The 19,196-nt window shown below is 42.7% G+C and overlaps 1 protein-coding gene across 1 annotated transcript in view; it reads left to right on the forward strand.

Annotated features, from left to right (window-relative positions):
* ttn.2 (titin, tandem duplicate 2) overlaps positions 1–19,196 on the forward strand; it is a 154,994-nt gene that overhangs the window by 92,621 nt on the left and 43,177 nt on the right. The window contains 39 exon segments of the mRNA XM_048238855.1: positions 16–315; positions 409–729; positions 835–1,131; positions 1,235–1,534; positions 1,654–1,968; positions 2,048–2,196; positions 2,337–2,487; positions 2,620–2,901; positions 3,214–3,516; positions 3,627–3,929; positions 4,049–4,330; positions 4,467–4,766; positions 4,880–5,182; positions 5,270–5,578; positions 5,675–5,956; positions 6,041–6,340; positions 6,456–6,749; positions 6,863–9,829; positions 9,922–10,242; positions 10,331–10,615; positions 10,718–11,023; positions 11,159–11,644; positions 11,729–12,004; positions 12,210–12,509; positions 12,606–12,908; positions 13,010–13,309; positions 13,404–13,691; positions 14,167–14,469; positions 14,554–14,856; positions 14,952–15,257; positions 15,353–15,640; positions 15,728–16,018; positions 16,133–16,420; positions 16,531–17,121; positions 17,207–17,311; positions 17,438–17,635; positions 17,734–18,030; positions 18,130–18,717; positions 18,801–19,103. Of these exon segments, the coding sequence (XP_048094812.1) occupies positions 16–315; positions 409–729; positions 835–1,131; positions 1,235–1,534; positions 1,654–1,968; positions 2,048–2,196; positions 2,337–2,487; positions 2,620–2,901; positions 3,214–3,516; positions 3,627–3,929; positions 4,049–4,330; positions 4,467–4,766; positions 4,880–5,182; positions 5,270–5,578; positions 5,675–5,956; positions 6,041–6,340; positions 6,456–6,749; positions 6,863–9,829; positions 9,922–10,242; positions 10,331–10,615; positions 10,718–11,023; positions 11,159–11,644; positions 11,729–12,004; positions 12,210–12,509; positions 12,606–12,908; positions 13,010–13,309; positions 13,404–13,691; positions 14,167–14,469; positions 14,554–14,856; positions 14,952–15,257; positions 15,353–15,640; positions 15,728–16,018; positions 16,133–16,420; positions 16,531–17,121; positions 17,207–17,311; positions 17,438–17,635; positions 17,734–18,030; positions 18,130–18,717; positions 18,801–19,103 (14,484 nt within the window).

Raw genomic sequence — 19,196 nt, forward strand, 5'->3', positions numbered from 1 at the left:
TTTATCTTCATGTAGATCTGCCAGGTATCATTAGAGACCTGAAAATCAGTGATGTCACCCGTGGCACATGTAGACTGTCTTGGAAACCACCAGAAAATGATGGTGGAGATAGAATCAAGAGCTACTTCATTGAAAGGAAAACTGTTGAGGGTAAAGCCTGGACCAAGGTTAACCCAGCATGTGCCAGCCTGTCTATGCTTGTCCCAGACCTCAGTGTTGGACAGGAATATCTGTTCAGAATTCGTGCAGAGAATAGCCTTGGATTTGGACCATACTATGAGACCATTACTGGAACCATAGCCAGGGATCCAATCCGTAAGTAAAACACTTGACTAATCAATTGTGCCATCATCTATGCAAAACGGCATATCTTTAGAAATATGTATTTGTCCTCCCTTCTCCCCCCAGATCCTCCTGATCCTCCAACAAGAGTCAAAATTAGAGAAGTTCATAAGGGCACTGTCACACTGACTTGGAAGCCACCAAGGAATGATGGTGGAGCCCCTGTTACCCACTACAGTATTGAAAGGCTGTGGTGGGACACATGTGACACAGACGAGCAAGACTCATGGAGACGTATCAACCGTCGTGAAGTTGAGGAACTTACCTTCAAGGCTGAAGATCTTACTGAGGGTGGAGAGTATGAGTTCCGTGTAAAGGCTCACAATGAAGTTGGAGCAAGCAGACCATCTTCCACTGCTGGGCCCATCATTGTTAAAGACCAGACAAGTTCGTACATGACAGCACAACTGGCTTTCTATTCTGTTTGAAACGACATGATTACATCAATACCAATACTTTCTGTTGACATTCTTTCTTGATTATCTATTTCAGAGGCACCATCCATTAAACTCGAGGAATTCCTTGAAGTTGAACAAGGAGCAGACATCAGCATCGTGGCTAAAATCAAAGGGTGCCCCTTCCCCACCCTCACCTGGTTTAAGGCTCCAGCTCACAAATCAGATGCCAAGGTCGAGGTGGAGTATGACGAGCACATCAATAAGATTGTGTCTGATGATAGCTGCACTCTGCTGATCCAGCAGGGCAAGAGAGAAGACACTGGGCTCTACACAATCACAGCCACCAACAGCCTGGGCAAAGCCTCCAAGGAGATGAGACTCAATGTCCTGGGTAAACCTACATTAATACTCTGAAATTCAACCGTCACTGTAATACATACCAAACACTGTAAGACATACATACCACGGTGTAAAAAGGTTTATGCCCCTTTCAGGACGTCCCGGACCACCATCTGCACCCATCAAATTTGAGGAGATCAAGGCTGAACAGATAACCCTGTCCTGGCTACCTCCTAAAGATGACGGTGGCTCAAAGATCACTAATTATGTGATTGAGAGACGCGTATCAAACCGTCAGACATGGATCCCTGTGACCAGTGAGCCCAAAGAGCGCATCTGGACTGTGGAGGGACTCATGGAGGGACATGAGTACATATTCCGTGTCAGGGCACAGAACAAATATGGAGTTGGTGACCCACTGGACAGTGAACCAGAACAAGCTAGAAATGTTTGCCGTAAGCATTATACATATTTCCAGACAATTGGAACTTGTTTTGTGTGTTTTTTTCAGGGTTAACTATTCTGAACCTTTCCCTGATTATGCTAATAACAAATGTATTTTTCCCTCCAAAAGTTCCTCCGGGCCAGTGTGAAAAGCCAACTCTTTCAAGTATCGGAATGGATTCAATGACTGTGAACTGGGAGGAGCCAGATACAGATGGTGGTTCCCCTATCACAGGCTACTGGCTTGAGCGTAAGGAGACCACCTCCAAACGATGGGTCAGAGTCACTCGCGACCCCATCAAGCCCATGCCTCTTGGTGTGTCACATCATGTGACTGATCTCATTGAGGGGTCTGAGTACCTCTTCCGTGTGACAGCCATGAACGTGGCTGGAATGGGACCACCAAGTGTGCCTACTGATCCAACCTTTGCTCGGGACCCTATTGGTGAGTGTTTTACAGTTGTTAATTGAATATGTTTCTCAAACTTCAATTCACAGTGTAACAAAACTTGTTTTTTTATTAGCTCCTCCTGGACCTCCTACACCCAAAGTTATTGACTGGACCAAATCTACTGTTGATCTGGAATGGATCCCACCACTGAAAGATGGTGGATCAAAGATTCAGGGCTACTATGTTGAGTACAAAGAAGAGGGCACCGAGGCATGGGTCAAGGTAAGTTATAAACTCTATGCACTTAAACTTAAACTTATAAACAAATACTTTTGCTCTGGTAATTCTTTGTAGTGTCTTTAAGAGATAAAAGTGTTTACCTGAACTGTACATTTATGAGTGTTTGTTTTTTTTATGATAAGGCCAAAGAAAAAGAAGTGAGAGGGACCAGATTTGTTGTGACTGGACTAAAGGAGAAAGGCCTTTACAAATTTAGAGTTGTGGCATTCAATATTGCTGGACTTGGAGAACCTGGCGAGATTCCTGAAGCTCTTGAAGTCAAGGACAGGACAAGTATGTACTTAGATTAATAAAGAATATAATATATAATACAATACAATACAATACAAAATAATATGATATGGTACAACTGCATACATCTGAGTTGCCAACCTGAAGTCTCTGACAATTTGGTTGATTCTTTAGTTGCCCCTAACATCGAGCTCGACCTGTCAGTGAAGGAGAGGATGGTTGTACATGCTGGGGGAGTCATTCGCATCCTAGCCTATGTGACTGGCCAGCCTCCACCCATAGTCACATGGAACAGAGATGATGGTGCTATACCAGTGGATGCTGTTGTTGAGACCACTGCCATCAGCTCCTCTATGGTAATTAAGCCGTGCACCAGGAAACACCAGGGAACCTACTCTATCACCGTGAAAAATGATGGTGGAGAGGTGAAGAGAGCCATCGTTGTTGATGTTCTGGGTGAGTAACAAGCAAATCAGCTTTTTTGGAACCCATTGTGTTTCTCCATGCTATGTCTGTTATGTTGGGATATCTCAAGGATATGACAACCTATTTTGCCAAAATCCTGCCAACCAAATTTATATGGCTGCCATTTTGGATTTATTCAGAAACTTTTAAAAACGTTTCCCAAAACCTTATCAAATCAAAACTAAATTTGTCACAGATCATCTGATGACCTTGAAACTGTGTGTGAGTGCTCATGGTCATGCCCTTGACATGCCCTGTTGGCCAACTATATTTCAGTATTAAAGTGCTTTTTTGTATCCACAGATGTCCCTGGTCCAGTGGGTATTCCATTCACACCAGAACACCTGACCAGTGACTCGTGCAAGTTGAACTGGCACTTCCCAGAGGATGATGGTGGTTCTGCCATCACCAATTATGTGATTGAGAAACGTGACGCTGAGCGCAAAGCTTGGACATCACTCCATTATACCCTCTCCAGACACAGTGCTGTGGCACACAACCTTATTGTTGGAAAGGCCTACTTCTTCCGAGTTGCAGCTGAAAATGCCATTGGACTGGGTCCATTCACCAGCACAACTGCAGAGATTATCATCAAAGATCCAATAAGTAAGTTGAAATATTGGGAAAGATTTACTGGCTTACAAATACATGCCAAACCACCTTTACACAAATTAATTTTCTCTAATCTCATCTCAATTCATACCTTATTTTAACAGCTGTGCCAGACCGACCAGAGGAACTTCAGGTGACAGCCATTACTAAAGACCACATCAGTGTCACTTGGAAACCACCAAAGAGTGATGGTGGTTCTGAGGTCACTTCCTACATTTTGGAGGCCCGTATGATTGGCAAAGACAAATATATCAGACTCACCAAAGAGAAACTTATGGACAGGAGGTACACCTATGATGGTCTGCGGGAAGGTGACTCTTATGAATTCCGTGTCAGCGCAGTGAATGAAATTGGGCAGAGCAAGCCATCCTTCTGTACTAAAGCAATCACATGCAGAGATGAACTAGGTAGGACTCTTTTTCTCTAAAATAACCAACTTCCTTATAAAGCAACATTTTTACTGAAATGTATGTCAGAGAGAGGCGTTAAAAGCACTGATATATTTGATTGGGTTTCTTTTGTTCAGAGCCCCCAACCATCGAGCTTGACTTCCGTGACAAAGTAATCATTCGCGTTGGTGAGAGCTGTGCTCTTCTGGGCCGGTACACTGGAAAGCCTGCTCCTTCTGTCACTTGGGCGAGAGATGATGAGGACTTGAAAGCAGATGAGCATATCAAGTTCAAGAATACTCTGACTACCATGTGTCTTGGTCTCATGAAGGCTAAGCGTGAACACAGTGGCAGATATTGTGTGACTGTGGAGAACAGCACTGGGGCCCGCAAAGGCATTTGCAATGTCACTGTTGTTGGTATGTTTTTATTTTTCATATTATTATTGTTTCTTTAACATACTAGCATTTCCCTATATGAATTTCATGTATAAGAGTACAACTGTGTATCTCTCTGTGAGGCCCGAGATTAAGCTAAAATATGTTTTCTCTGCAGACCGTCCATTGCCTCCAGAGGGTCCAGTTGTCTTTGAGGAGGTCCACAGAGACCACATGGTCATTTCTTGGAAGCCTCCTCTTGATGATGGTGGATGCGAAATTTCCAATTACATTGTTGAGAAGAGAGATATCAACAGAGACATGTGGACTTCTGTCACATCTGCCACAACAAAGACAACATGCAAAGTGCCCAAACTCCAAGAGGGACGTGAATACATCATGAGAATCTCTGCCGAGAATATGTATGGCATCAGTGACCCACTAGAGTCTGAAGAGATGAGAGCTAAAGATCGTTTCAGTGCGTAACAAATTGTAACATGATTAAAAATTATATATACTGATATATACTGATAATATTCTGATTTGAATGAACCATGAACTAATTAAAAATATTGTTGTGACATTTTTTAGGAGTACCTGAGGCACCTGCTGAACCCACTGTGAGGGAGGTATACCATGACAACGCCCTAATCCTTTGGAACAGACCACGTGATGGTGGCAAGCCCATCATCAATTATATCCTTGAAAAGAAGGAGCCATCTGCAAAGAGATGGAGTCGTGCAACAAGGGATCCTTTATATCCAAACACTCAGTATCGCGTGCAGGATCTTGTTGAAGGCTGCCAGTATGAATTCCGTGTTACAGCAGAGAATGAAATTGGCATTGGTGACCCAAGTCCACCTTCAAAGCCGATCCTTGCAAAAGATCCAATTGGTATGTTTTTGTTTATGTTTGATCCTTATTTGAAATAGGGCATGGACTAAAATAGTTCTAATATAATTTCACACTTTATTCTTCTAGTTCTTCCAAGTCCTCCAGTCCTGCCAGAAGCTGTTGATAAGACCAAGGATACAGTGAGTCTGTCTTGGCATGTACCTCGACACGATGGCAAAGGCAAACTCTTTGGTTACTTGGTTGAATATCAAAAGCCAGGTGCCGTTGAATGGCAGAAGGCTAACGAGACTCCCGAAGAATGCCCGGACACAAAGTTTGTAGTTACCAATCTTATTGATGGAAATGAATATAGGTTCAGGATCAAGGCTGTGAATGCAGCTGGAGCCTCTGATCCTGCATACGTCAAGCAAGACATTAAAGTCCATGACAGACTTGGTTAGTTGATCCTACATATCTAAAGCGATTTGAATACATTTCAGCACTTTCAGATCAAAGCAGATTACTTTACAGATCTTTTTTTTCTATCTACAGAGGCTCCTGAGTTGTATCTGGATGGCAATATGTCTCGTGACCATCTTGCTATGGTGGGAACAGACATTGTGCTTAGTGCTACAATCAAGGGTATGCCTATTCCCACTGTTACATGGAAGAAGAATGGCGAGGAATGTCCAGCTAAGTGCATTATTGGGGTCACAGCAACTGGAAGCAAATTGGAAATCCGTAACTGTGATCGCAGTGACAGTGGCAATTACACTATAACTGTGGAAAATGCAGCTGGAACCAAGACTGCCACTTGTGCAGTGCTCACCCTAAGTATGTATAAACTATCAAAATGTGATGTGTTTTGATGCAGTGTTTGCATTGCACAGTGTTCTGACAATATTTTGTCTCTCTTAGAAAAACCTGATCCTCCTCGCAATCTGACGATATCCGAGATCACTAGTGAATCTGCCTATCTTACCTGGAAAGCCCCAGAGGATGATGGTGGAGCTGTGATTTCCCATTATGTAGTGCAAAAGAAAGATGTTGCATCTGACCAGTGGGTGCCAGTCAATGCTGCTTGCAAGAAACTTAGCCTTATGGCCTTGTATCTGATGGAGGGAATTCAGTATTTATTCAGGGTGGCTGCTGAAAATCAATTTGGCAGAAGTGAATTCATTGGAATCAAGCAGCCTATTAAGGCTCTTGATCCTCTTTGTGAGTACCATTCAGAATTATACCACAATGGTTAATACATTATTTTACAGTTCCACAACAGAATGCTCTGTAATTACACAAATAATTGTGATTATTATCATATACTTATTTGCAGATCCACCCGGTCCACCAAAGAATTTGCATCATACTGATGTAGAAAAGACTGAAGTTTGGCTTCAGTGGGAGTGGCCAGAACGCACTGGAGGAAGTGAAATTACAGGCTTTATTGTGGAGCACCAAGAGGAAGGACAAACTGACTGGGTCACTTTCAAAACAGTCAGTGACGCTAAGACCCATGTAACTGGACTGGTAGAGGGCAAGACTTACAGATTCCGTGTAAAATCACAAAATGCCATTGGAATTAGCCAACCTGATACCAGTGTTCCAGTGACCTGCCAAGAAAAGCTTTGTAAGATATATTACATTGATTAGTCCATCCAATTTATCTCGTCATTCAATGCTTATTTCTTACAATACTTGACCTACATCTTATTTTACTGTGTTTATGCTTGAACTTTTCAGTGGCACCAGCAATTGAGGTTGATGTGAAGCTTATTGAGGGTCTCGTTGTCAAAGCTGGCGGCACACTTGTCTTCCCAGCTATCATGAAAGGAATCCCTACTCCTACAGCCAAGTGGACTAGTGATGGCAATGAAATGAAAACGGAGGGCAAATTCAAAATTGAAACTGAAGGAACATCAACAACCTTAAGCATCAGCGATTGTACTCGCGCAGACAGTGGAGAGTACATTCTGACTGTGGCAAACCCAGCCGGAAGCAAATCCGTTGCTGTGCACGCAACTGTGCTTGACGTTCCTGGTCCACCAATTGGTCCTGTCGCCATCCTTGAGGTTACTCCTGACCATATGGTCATCAGCTGGCGTCCACCAAAGGATGATGGAGGTACTCCATTGATGAGTTACGTAGTTGAGAAAAAGGATGTCAAGAAGCCTTGGGAGCCTTGGTCAGTCGTCAGCTCGGGAAGCATGAGCTTAAAAGCCAAGGTTCCTCGCCTGGAGAAGGGCCGTGAATATATTGTGCGTGTTCGTGCAGAGAACAAGATTGGTATTGGTGCCCCACTAGAAAGCCCACCAACCATTGCCAAACACATGTTTGATCCTCCTGGTCAACCGGGACCACCATCATGCTCTGATATCACTGAAAATGCTGTAACATTGTCATGGGAAGCACCTGAGTCTGATGGTGGCAGCCCAATCAGTGGCTATATTGTTGAGCGCAGAGAACTTACAGGCAAATGGATTAGGGTCAACAAGACCCCTGTCCTGGATCTGAGATACAGAGTATCAGGTCTTTTTGAGGGCAACAGCTATGAATTCAGAGTCTTTGCTGAGAACATTGCTGGAGTGAGTGTGCCTTCACTTCCATCTGAACCCATGAGGGCAAAGCGGCCTCTTGGTCGTCCTGGTCCTCCTCAGAGCCCCAAACTGAAGGACTGGAGCAAATCATATGCTGACCTAGTTTGGACCAAACCCACAAGAGATGGCGGCAGCCCAGTGTTGGGATATATTGTTGAGATCCAGAAATCTGGCAGTGCTCAGTGGGACAAGATTAACACAGATCTCATTCCAATCTGTGCATTCAGAGTAAATGGTCTTATGGAAGGCATGGAGTACAGGTTCCGTATCAGAGCTGCCAACAAGATTGGAGAAGGTGAACCAAGAGAGCTTTCTGAGACTGTACTTGCCAAGGATATCCTTGTGCCTCCTGAGGTCATTGTTGATGTGTCTTGCCGTGACCTCTTGACTGTCAGAGCTGGACAGATTATCAGTTTGGTGACTCGTGTGAAGGGTAGACCTGACCCAGAGATCACCTGGACAAAGGATGCAAGGGCGCTGGGCAGAGACAAGCGTACTGACATTAACACCAGCTACCCCTTGGCTGAACTGGTGATTGAAGATGCAGTCAGAGGAGATTATGGAAAATATGCCATTCTGGCTAAAAACAGCAGTGGCACAGCACAAGCCACTATTGTGGTCAATGTACTTGACATTCCTGGGCCATGCCAGAATTTGAAGACTGCATATGTGACCAGAACTTCCTGTATGGTTTCTTGGGAGAATCCAGAGGACAATGGAGGTACAGAAATTACAAACTACATTATTGAGTCCCGTCAACCTAGCCAAAGGAATTGGACCATGGTGTCAAATGACTGCACAAAACGTCTTATCAAGGCGCCTCTTGTGCAAAATTGTGAATATTTGTTCAGAGTTAGAGCTGCGAATAAGATTGGTGCTGGGCCATCAATTGAGACAAGAGATCCCATTCTTGCTGTTGATCCTGTGGACAGGCCAGGACCACCTGAGAACCTGCAGATTGCTGAAATTGGTAAAACATTTGCCTTCCTCAAATGGAAGAAGCCAGAGAACGATGGTGGCAGCCGCAACCTTGCCTATCATGTGGAAAAGAAACCTAAAGAGTCTGATGACTGGGATAGACTACACAGAGGTGCGATTAAAGATACATTCTTCATGGTTGACAGATTAGCTGAAAATCAAATCTATCAATTCAGAGTTCAAACAAAGAACGAAGGAGGCGAGAGTGACTGGGTGACAACCGCTGAAACACTTATAAAAGAAGTTGTTGTGGAACCAAGCCTCAAGCTTAAGTTGGAGGGCAAAGTTGTGGTTAAAGCTGGTGACTCTATTGCTTTTGAAGCTGAAGTCAGTGGAACACCAGACCCAGATATCAAGTGGACCAAGGAGGGTTCCACTATTGATTTGCACAGGAGCCCGAGGATTACAATTGAAGGTGGAGTTAAATACTCCAAATTCCTTCTTACAAACTCAAGACGTACAGATACTGGAAAGTTTGTTATCACTGCTACTAATCCTGGTGGAACTGCATCTGCCACAGCTGTGTTGAATGTGCTTGACAGACCTGGTCCAATAAGAGACCTAGTAGTATCTGGAATTTCTATGGACAGATGCACATTATCCTGGGAGATCCCAGAGGATGACGGCGGTTGTGACATCTACAATTACATTGTTGAGAAGTGTGAAACACAGAGGGGTGTCTGGTCTGTTCATTCATCCGCTGTTATTACCAACTCTGCTTTAGTTGCTCGCCTTACTGAAGGAAATGAATACAGTTTCAGAGTGCGTGCAGAAAACAAGATGGGAGCTGGCCCTGCAGTTGAGAGTGAGTCCATTGTTGCAAGAACACTCTTCAGTCCACCTGGAGCCCCAGATGCACCAGAAGTTACCAAAGTTGGCAAGAATGAAATGACAGTTGTGTGGTGTGCTCCTACTAATGATGGCGGAAAGCCCATCACTGGCTATATTCTTCAGAAGAAGGAGCAACACGCTGTTCGATGGGTACCCGTGGCAAAAGATCTTTCTGATACGTCAATGACCGCGTCTGGCTTGCTGCCCAACCATGAGTACCAGTTCAGAGTCAAGGCTGTAAATGAAATTGGAGTAGGCAATCCAAGCAAGCCTTCCAGATCACTTGTGGCCAGAGATGCTGTTGGTATGTATAACTTTTCAGTCTATTATCTATATCTATTAACTCCCAACTTTTAGCATAAGCATATATTAAACTACATCACTTTTGCTTTTTAGGTCCCCCTGGCCCTGTTGGTCATTTGAAGGTGGCAGATAGCTCAAGATCATCTATTACACTTGGATGGACCAAGCCTGTTGATGATGGTGGTGCACCAATTATTGGATATGTAGTTGAAATTAGAGTCCCGGAAGCAGGCAAAAAGGCAGATGAGGGTTGGAAGAGGTGCAATGTTGCCGCCCAGCTGATTGCAACTGAATTCACGGTTTCAAGTCTGGACGAGAAGATGGCTTATGAATTCCGTGTTTCTTGCCAAAACCAGATTGGCTTGGGCCCAGCCACTAATCTTGGGGCAGCTGTTGTACCCAGAGAGGTTCTTGGTAAGTTAATGTTCTGTATTTAAAATCAAATTGATTTCACCAAATTGATTAAAGTATATTAAATTGTTCTTCACATTTCCACAAACAGAAACCCCTGAGATTGACATAGATGCTGACCTGAAGAAGGGCTTGACTGTCAGAGCTGGATGCCCAATTAGACTGGTGGCTACAGTCAGAGGAAGACCTGCACCAAAAGTCTTGTGGAGGAGAATGGGCATTGACAATGTTGTCAGGAAAGGTCATGTGGATATCATTGACACAATGACATTCCTTGTTATCTCTGACACTAATAGAGATGATACAGGAAAATACACACTGAAAGTGAACAGTCCAGCTGGGGAAAAGGCTGTTTTTGTGAATGTTAAAGTTTTGGGTAAGTTTGGGTAAATGGTGATGAGTATGCATTTAATGATTGTCTACTTCATTTCATTTTTAAAAGTATGCATTCTGACATGTATGCTATTCCTGTTAATAGATACCCCTGGACCTGTGCTCAATGTTGAAGCTACAGATGTCACAGTTAATTCCTGCAAACTTGCATGGTCTCCTCCTGATAATGATGGAGGCAGTCCAGTGACACATTACATTGTAGAGAAACGTCCAATTGACAAAAAGACCTGGGCAACTGTCAACACCAATGTGGATGTAGAAAAGACGGTTCTTAAGATAAGCAATCTTGTGCCAGGCACAGAGTACTACTTCAGAGTGACAGCGGCCAATGAGTATGGTCCTGGCGTGCCAAGAATATCTCCACAGTCCTATCTGGCATCGGATCCCGTCAGTAAGTATTACATGGGAGAAGGAAAAAAACTTTAATTTTCAAATCTAGCAATCCTTTTTAATTCTTACTAGTAACTATATTTAAAAGGAAAATACCATTCAGTAAAATGTATGTGTATATCCTTCCTCTCCTCAGGCAAGCCAGACCCTCCAGAGAAGATCGAGGTACTGGAAATCACCAAGAACAGTGCAACAATCGGTTGGGTTAGACCAATGCGGGATGGAGGTGCCAAGATTGATGGATATGTGATTGATTACTTGGAGATTAAACCACCAAAGAAACCTAAGCCAGCAGAGGGTGAAGCCACAGCAGAGGGTGAAGCAGTGGCAGAGGGTGAAGCAGTGGCAGAGGTTGAAGCAGTAGCAGAGGGTGAGGGTGAGGCTGAAGCTGCACCTGCTTCTGCATCTGAGCCTGAGCCTGAGCCCGAAGAAGAAGAGGACGAGGACGGCAAGCCAAAAGAGTTACCTTGGACACCATACACAGTTGTCAAAGGTTTAAGCATTACTTTGGTTGGGCTTAAACTGGGGAAGCATTATAGGTTCCGCGTTGCAGCAAGAAATATCATGGGTTGCAGTCTACCAACAGAGACCAGAGAAGCACATGAAATCAAGGAACTATTGTGTAAGTTCTGTTTATTTACTGAAATCCGTATATTTTAAAGAAAAAACAGCCCCAGTGTCTGAAATGTAATGTTTTGTTTTTCAGTGGACCCCAAGATTGTCATGGCAGAAACACTGACTGCAAAGGCAGGAGCCAAACTAAGAGTAGAAGCTGTTGTTTCTGGCAAGCCAGCACCTGAGGTCAAATGGAAACGTGGAGAGGATGCTGTTGTCTCATCCAGCCGTCTTGCTGTGCACAAATCTCAAAACCTATGTGTACTCATTATCAAAGATGTTTCAAGAACAGACAGTGGCCTGTATAGCCTCATTGCTGAAAACAGCTGTGCCACTGTGACAGAATCTATCAAAATTGTCATTAGAGGTCAGTAACCATTTTTGTACAGTTATGTCTTAAGAAGGGCACTTGGGTATAATTGTCTCGAGATAAGTGGTCTTTTTTTTGATGCAAGAACCCATTTGTATTGTGCACTGTTGTGCATTGTGATTATCATGTGAATGTGAAATTAAAAATGAACGTTGCAACAAACCAATAGATTCTAATGACAATTTTACCTGAAATCTTTCAGATATCCCTGGACCACCTGAGCCTCCATTTGAGGTCAGTGACATTGATGCCGATGCCTGCACACTGTCCTGGAATGCACCTTTGGAAGATGGTGGAAGCAAAATCACAAACTATGTGGTTGAGAAATGTGATATCAGTAGAGGTGACTGGGTCACAGCAGTATCTTCCCCTGGCAAGACTGGCTGTAGACTTGGGAAGCTTATCCCTGGAAAGGAGTATGTGTTCCGTGTTCGTGCTGAGAATCGCTATGGCGTCTCCGATCCTATTACATCTGACAGAATGATTGCCAAGTTCCCCTTCAGTAAGGAAATTATTTTTTAAGTAAGATTTCTGTTCACTCTTTTTTTATTATTTACAGAGGCTTTGTTGATAACACACACATATTTGTCCTTTTTAGATGTTCCTGGTGAATCTCTGAACTGCCGCATCACCAAAATCAACAAAGACTGTATGTTTGTGGCTTGGGACAAGCCAGAATCTGATGGTGGCAGCCCTATTACTGGATACTACATTGAGCGTAAAGAGAGGAACAGCTTGCTTTGGGTTAAGGCTAATGACTCTGTTGTTCGCACAACAGAATATCCATGTGCTGGCCTCATTGAAGGTCTGGAATATAATTTCAGAGTGTCTGCCATCAATCGTGCTGGCCAGGGCAAACCTAGCAAGAAGTCTGACTTTGTTACGGCAAGAACACCTGTTGGTGAGTGGGGGTTTATTTCTTAATTTCTGATGATGTTTGCATATTATAACTTGTTTAAACTCTGAAAACTACCACATTGATTGTTTTATTTGGATTTATAGATGCACCAGGTAAACCAGAGCCTCTTGATGTGACCAAGAACAGCATTACACTGGTCTGGACCAAACCAAAGAATGATGGTGGAAGCAAGATCATTGGGTATTATGTTGAAGCCATGAGATTGCCTGGAGACACATGGATTCGTTGCAACACAAGCAGCCAGAATGTACCAAGAGAGGAGTACAAGGTTACTGGACTGGATGAGGATGTCAAGTACCAATTCAGGGTTATTGCAAAGACAGCTGTGAATTTGAGCAAACCGTCTGAGATCTCTGATCCCATCCTTGTATCTGCTGAGAATGGTAAAGACAAAAAGATTGTATAGTTTGTTTAGTCATAGTGATTGTGATCTGCTTAATGCTCTTCATCTACAATTATATTTTTTTCTGATTTCAGTACCTCCAAGAATAGAGCTCCAGATTCAGATGAAAAAGATGCAGCCTATCAAAGCTGGAAGAGATGTCCGTCTTGAGGCTGAAATCTTTGGTAAACCAATGCCAAAGGTTACATGGAGTAAGGATGGACAAGTCTTAAAGGGGGACTTGAATCTGAAGCTGACGCAGAAGCGAAATCTCTATGGTTTGGAGATGGCTTCTGTGACTAAACAACAAACTGCAGTGTACACCATCCTTGCTGAAAATGCAAGTGGTTCCAAGACTGAGGAAATAACACTTACTGTCTTAGGTGAGTAAAAAAAAGCTCTTCTACTGTATATAACTTTAGGACAATTAAGCAATGTAATACACATCTTTACATATAGTTGTAATTAAATGTGTTTGTTAGGGTGTAATGGTTTTGAAACCCATCTAGTTTACCTGCAACAGCAGAAGTCTAACTAAAATAGCTGTTGAAGACATTGAAATCATTAAGCTCAGTAGTGAAAACTGCAGTGTAAAACAAGTGCCGTTGTAAGCAAAATGTTGCATTCAAGTGCATAACTCTGAACTTTCAGAATCTTACACACAGCCCTTTGTTCTTAATTTTTTATTCAATATTTGAAATTAAATAAATGTTCTATGTTCTTTAGTGTTGTCTTTAGTGTCCAAAAACAAAGTATGAGCCACACCATAGTTCAAAAATCTGAACTGAACCATGTATTTGGAGAATCATTACATCCCGCATATACTGTAATACCAAATTAATCTTTCCCTGATCTTAGACATTCCTGGACCACCAACTTCTGTCAAATTCGATGAGGTGCTGGCAGAAACTATCAAGTTAAGCTGGGAACCACCCACTGCTGATGGCGGTTCACCTATAACTAACTACATTGTTGATAAACGTGAAACTAGCAGGGCTGAATGGGCCCAGGTCTCTGCCAAAATCAGTGGTCAGGTCACTGAATGCACAGTGCAAAGACTGATTGAGGGACGCGAGTATCAGTTCCGTGTCCGTGCTGAAAACAGATTTGGTGCTGGAGATGCCATCCTCACAGATCCTGCTATTGCCAGGAATCCATTTAGTAAGTCATTCATTTTAGTTACTTTTTTGCTGGCATATATACATGGAAAGAATTTATGAATCTGACTGTGAAACATTCTTATAGCTGCCCCTGGACCGTGCGATCCTCCAGTAATTACCAATGTTACAAAAGAGAAGATGACAGTAAGCTGGAAGGAACCATCAGATGATGGAAAGTCTCCCATCACTGGATTCATGCTTGAGAGGAAACAAACAAAAGAAATTAAATGGACAAAACTTAACAGAAAGCCACTCATTGAGCGAACCCTTGAGATTACCGGGCTCTCAGAAGGAGTTGAATATGAGTACAGAGTTATTGCTGTAAACATGGCTGGTCCTGGAAAACCCAGTGAACCCTCTGTTGGTGTCTCAGCAGTGGATCCTGTGTGTAAGTAACCATACAGAAATACACACAGGACATTAACTTGACATTAACATATCAATACTTGAAAGTATTATTGACTTATTTTTTCTTTCCCACAGTCCCTCCTGGTCCTCCTGTTTCTCCAACCGTTTTGGACACAACAAACAGCACAATCAGGCTATCCTGGACAAAGCCAGCAAATGATGGTGGAGCTCCAATCTTAGGCTATCTTGTAGAGTGCAAGAGATTAGACATGAAAGACTGGATAAGATGCAATGTCCCCAAGAATCTCCAGGACACCTATTACGTTGTCACAGGCCTTTTGACTAATTCTCAGTATCAACTGCGTGTGACAGCTGTCAACAAAGTGGGTTTCAGTGAGCCATGTGAAGTCCCAGACAAACCTATTGTCAAAGATATTTTGGGTAAGTGGTTATTGCCATTGCAGTGATATCCACAATAATACACTGTATGAGTGATATTTATTTCACTAATCATCATTGTCTTGGTCTGATTATAGTGGCTCCTGAAGCTACACTTGATGCAGAGCTGAAAGAAACACTGGTGTTGAAGGCTGGTTCTTTAATGAAACTTCATGCAACAATTAAGGGTCGCCCTGCACCCAAGGTGATATGGGCCAAAATGAACACCAACATTAAGGACAGACAAGGAATCATCATAAAGTCAACTGAGTTAGATACCACTGTGATTGTTGAAAAAGTGAACAGATATGATGCAGGCAAATATATTTTGAGTCTTGAAAGCCCCCGTGGAATGAAGATGTACACAATTGTAGTCAAAGTTCTCGGTAAGTCTTGGGATTTTGATATAAAGTTTTATTCTAACAAATGCATTGTTTTGGCAAGCACTGTATGAACTCCCTTTTCTTACTCAGACACCCCGGGACCACCACTCAATCTTATGGTTAAGGAGACCACAAAAGATTCTGCATCAATTCTTTGGGACATGCCTCTTATTGATGGTGGAAGTCCAGTGACAAGTTATATTATTGAAAAGCGTGATGCTGAGAGAAAGGCCTGGTCCTTGGTTTCAAACGACTGCACGAAAACATCATTGAAAATTGATGGTTTGGAGGCAGGTAGATCTTACAGCTTCAGAGTTAAGGCTGTGAACGAATTAGGCATTGGAGAGCCATGTGAAACTGCAGATGCTGTGAGGGCCACTGGTGAGTTATTGAATGTGACCAATGCATGAACACAACGAGTGAATTGTGGGTCTGTGTACTTAAGAGTGTTAGTAGTTGTTGCGGAAATGTATAAAACAATTGATATTATTCCAGAACAACCTGGACCAGTCATGGACTTCAAGCCCATCTTGGTAACCAAAGAATCATGCACTCTTACCTGGAAGAAACCTATCAGTGATGGTGGCAGTCGAATTATTGCATATGTCGTTGAGGTTATCAATGGTGATGACAACTGGAAGGAGCTTATGAGGTCAAAGAATATGCAGTACAGTGGCAAAGACCTAATTGAGGGCAAAGAATACAAATACAGAGTTAAGGCTGTGAATGATTCAGGAGATGGTCCTGAGAAGGAGCTCAGTCTGGTGGCAAAGGACACCATTGGTGAGTTTTATGAGTATAATGATTTACCCTCAACTCTGCACAGATGTTGATATAATATATTACAGTATATTCCAAGTTCATGATTTTTAACTCACATGTCTCTGTTATAGTTCCACCAAACTGTGATTTGCGTGATTTGCCCAACCTATGCTACATTGCCAAGGAGGGAAGCAATGTCCGTTTGAAGATCCCTCTCATTGGAAAACCTCCCCCAACAGTCAAATGGGTCAAGGGTGAGGACGAAAATCTCACTGATACCGGCAGAGTGTCTGCTGAATCCACATTAGTGAATACAACTCTTCTGATTCGTGACTGCCAGAGGAGTGACGCCTCCAAATACACCATCACTCTCAGAAATAGTTTTGGAACGAGGGAGTCAACCATATTTGTCCGAGTAGTCGGCAAACCAGGGCTTCCAGTCGGACCTATTAAATTCAAGGAGGTCACAGCTGATGGTGCAACTTTGAAGTGGGGTCCACCTAAGGATGATGGTGGCTCACCAATCACAAACTACATCCTCGAGAAGAGAGATTCCATCACCAACATGTGGGTCACAATTGCTTCATGTGTCGAAGAAGCCACATTCAGAGTGACTGGACTCCATGAGGGAACTGAATACATCTTTAGAGTGTGCGCAGAAAACAAGTATGGAGTTGGTGAAGGTCTCAAGTCTGAGTCAGTGTTGGCAAAGCATCCATTTAGTAAGTGATTTTTTTAACTTTTCCATAAGTAGCAATAATCTTCATAGAATGTGAAAATAATTAACTTGGTATGTTTATTTACTAGATGTTCCTGATGCACCACCACCACCTCAAATCATGAGTATGCGTCACAATTGTGCCTACCTGGCTTGGAATGATCCAAGGAAGACCGGAGGCTCTCCAATCACTGGTATGTATGTTTTTTCAATCTTTCAGCAACATTGCAGTTTGACTATGTAATATGAATGAATGATATATGCACATGATTTGTCATATGTTTTTGTATTTGACATCTTGAACCTTTTTATTGTTTTAGGCTACCATGTTGAATTCAAGGAAAGAAACAGCATGTTGTGGAAGAGGGCTAACCAGACCAGTTTGAAAATGAGAGAATTCAAAGTGACAGGTTTCACTGAGGGTCTGGAGTATGAATTCCGTGTCATGGCAATTAATTTAGCTGGTGTTGGTCGACCAAGTGCACCAACTGAGTCCATGGTTGCCTTAGACCCAATTGGTAGGTAACAACATTTTGCACATTTTAGATTAAGGAGGTTAATTTAAATTATATCAATGTTCCTAGCACTTTTATTTTATGTTAATTTTGTATTTCAGATGCCCCTGGTAAACCTGATGTCATCAGCATTACAAGGAGCACAGTAACACTTCAGTGGACCGAGCCTGAGTCTGATGGGGGACACAGACTTACTGGATACATTGTTGAGAGACGTGATCTACCGTCCAAAATTTGGGTCAAGGCCAATATTATGAATGTTGTGGATTGCGCATACACTGTTACAGACTTGCAGGAAGGATGCAAGTATGAGTTCAGAATCCGGGCTAAGAACTCTGCTGGAGCACTCAGCCCACCATCTGAGCAAACTGACACTATCGTGTGTTCAGATGAATATGGTAATAACTAATATAAAGTTTCACACAATTCATTGTAAATATATTCTGTGTTTTGTCCCTTTACCTCTGTAACATTGTTACTTCTTATTTAATTAACAGCTGCACCAACCATCATAATTGACTCCACTGTTAAGGAGGGACTTACTGTGAGAGCGGGTGACACAATTGTCATAACTGCTACAAGCATCTTGGGTAAACCTACTCCAACCTCTTTCTGGTCTAAAGGAGGAAAATACTTTAAACCTTCAGATATATGTCAGATTGAGTCTACCAAAACATCATCTACTCTCCACATCAAGTATGCAAGCAGAAGTGACTCAGGAGAGTACACCATATCTGCAAGTAATCCATTTGGCATTAAAGAAGAAAATGTCAAGGTGAAGGTATTGGATGTACCAGGTCCTCCTGGGCCCGTTGAGGCCAGTGGAGTTTCCTCTGAAAAGGTCACCTTAACTTGGACACCACCAACAGAAGATGGTGGATCTGCAATTAAGTATTACACTCTAGAAAAGAGGGAAACAAGCCGCCTTCTCTGGACCATTCTTGCCGAACAGGTCACTGACTGCCACTATGTTGCTACAAAACTTGTCCAAGGCAATGAATACATCTTCCGTGTCAAAGCTGTAAATCATTCTGGTGCTGGAGATCCATCACATTCTGGGGCTATCAAGATTGTTGATAACTTTGGTAAGTTAGCCATAGAACCATAACAATCAGAGCTCTGTTATATCTACATGTCACAGTGTACTAATGTGAATGTTTTTTTCTAGGCCCCCCTGGTCCACCTGCAAAACCAGAAATTGAAAATGTTAGTGGAACCAATGTAACCATTGCATGGAAGAGGCCTGCTGATGATGGTGGCAGTGACATAACAGGTTACCTTGTGGAGAAGAAAGAAAAGAAAGGTGTGCGTTGGATCAGGGCATCAAAGAAGACTGTATCTGACCTTCACTTTGAGATTAAAGGCCTTGCAGAAGAAGTTGAATATGAATTCCGTGTGACAGCTGAAAATAAGGCAGGCTTAGGAGAGCCAAGTGAACCAACTATACCTGTTATGACGAAGGGTATAGCAGGTCAGTAAAAAGCATTTTTCCTACTTTCTTTTATACTGAATAAGGTGTCCTGCTTGATGACTTTTTGTGAATTTTCACTATGCATTGAAGTTT

Source organism: Alosa alosa, chromosome 3 (assembly GCF_017589495.1).
Source record: "Alosa alosa isolate M-15738 ecotype Scorff River chromosome 3, AALO_Geno_1.1, whole genome shotgun sequence".
NCBI classification, from domain to species: Eukaryota; Metazoa; Chordata; class Actinopteri; order Clupeiformes; family Clupeidae; genus Alosa; species Alosa alosa.